This window comes from Haplochromis burtoni, unplaced genomic scaffold (genome assembly GCF_018398535.1).
Source record: "Haplochromis burtoni strain Fernald_Lab_line unplaced genomic scaffold, NCSU_Asbu1 Contig_225, whole genome shotgun sequence".
Classification (NCBI taxonomy): Eukaryota; Metazoa; Chordata; class Actinopteri; order Cichliformes; family Cichlidae; genus Haplochromis; species Haplochromis burtoni.
The window spans coordinates 85,568-86,934 of NW_024582586.1; the positions used below are offsets into that span (position 1 = coordinate 85,568).

A 1,367-nucleotide genomic window follows, 5' to 3' on the forward strand; every position below is an offset into this window, starting at 1 on the left:
ATATTATATTATATTATATTATATTATATTATATTATATTATATTATAAGAAAGTCTTGACTAATTTGAGTCCCACAGCCAGATAGCCAGCAGAGGCTTGTGCTTTTCCTCAAAAGGGGCATTTGTGGATTGACTAAAGTGGGTCTGTGTGCAGACAGGATTTGTCATGCTCCAGTGAGTGTGTCTGGCTTGTTTAACCCTTGACCCTTGTCTACCACCCCTCCACCCTTTTTCTTGTATGCCCCCTCCCTCTAACCCCTACCCAACCACCATCACCCTCCACCCATCCTGCCGCTCTCCAAACAGCGAAGCGTATCTGAGAATTCCCTGGTTGCCATGGACTTCTCCGGGCGGACCGGTCGCGTCATCGACAACCCCATCGAGGCCCAGAGCGCCGCCCTGGAAGAAGGGCATACCTGGAGGGTAAGCAGAGGGAGCAAGGATTCTGTTCTGCAGGGTGGGCTTAGATAGGAAATAGAGGATATCTGACTAGAAGTGCAAACGTATTCAAGCCGCAGCTGCTTTGTATGATTACCACAGAATATGCAGGAGTTTCCCAGTATATTTAAAAATTGACTGCTTTTATGGATGGTATGCACTGAAGCCTTTCATACCCTACAAGGCTGCGTTTTCTTTGTGAATTAAAGTGTGTAGTAGTTGCACTTTACCAAAGCTGTGCATCCTTCAGTAGAGTGTTTGTTATTGGACTAAAAAGAATTGAAGAGAGTGATTCACAGTAAAACATTCCTGTGTTTGTTTTGGTCCAAAGTGATGTTTAAACATAGTTTAGTTTGCCATGAGGGTTACACACGTGATGGGCATGGCTTAGGGACTTTGACTTTGAGGGAGTTTTGTTTTACATGATGATATCTAACGATAAATGTGGTGTTTATAGAAAAGGAGTCAGCGTATGAATGTCTTGGGCAGTCCCAGTCCCCTGCATCCATCTTCTCTGAGCACAGGTACTCTCATGTGACACTGGCCTAGCAATAACACCATGAGCAGTATAAATACATTTACAAATATATATAATATGGTTGTGTCTGTCTGTGTGCATGAAAAACTTCCCGTGTTTTTCAGTGATTCACAGGACACAGGTGTGGTTTCATGGTCGTATCATGAGAGAGGAAGCCCACAAAATGATGATACAACAAGGCCAAGTCGATGGGTGAGTTACGACTAGAGATGGCACGATACCACTTTTTTATGTCCGATACCGATACCGATATCATAAATTTGGATATCTGCCGATACCGATATGAATCCGATATAGTGTTTTTTAACCAATAAAACTGTTTTTTAAAATATCTTGCTGCATTTTGTATAAGTTCATACTCAAGTTTAAAACAACAACTACACTAAAGCTA

The 1,367-nt window shown here is 42.1% G+C and overlaps 1 protein-coding gene across 7 annotated transcripts in view; it reads left to right on the forward strand.

Annotated features, from left to right (window-relative positions):
• The window catches only part of LOC102299313 (growth factor receptor-bound protein 10), a 53,136-nt gene that overhangs the window by 42,192 nt on the left and 9,577 nt on the right, over positions 1–1,367 (forward strand). For 6 of the 7 annotated variants that reach the window (XM_005937300.3, XM_042226742.1, XM_014338421.2 and 3 more), the window contains 3 exons: positions 307–423; positions 896–962; positions 1,081–1,168. In XM_005937300.3, the coding sequence (XP_005937362.1) occupies positions 307–423; positions 896–962; positions 1,081–1,168 (272 nt within the window). Of the gene's footprint in view, positions 1–306; positions 424–895; positions 963–1,080; positions 1,174–1,367 lie in introns of all 7 variants that reach the window. The other variant, XM_042226743.1, reaches the window with a different exon arrangement.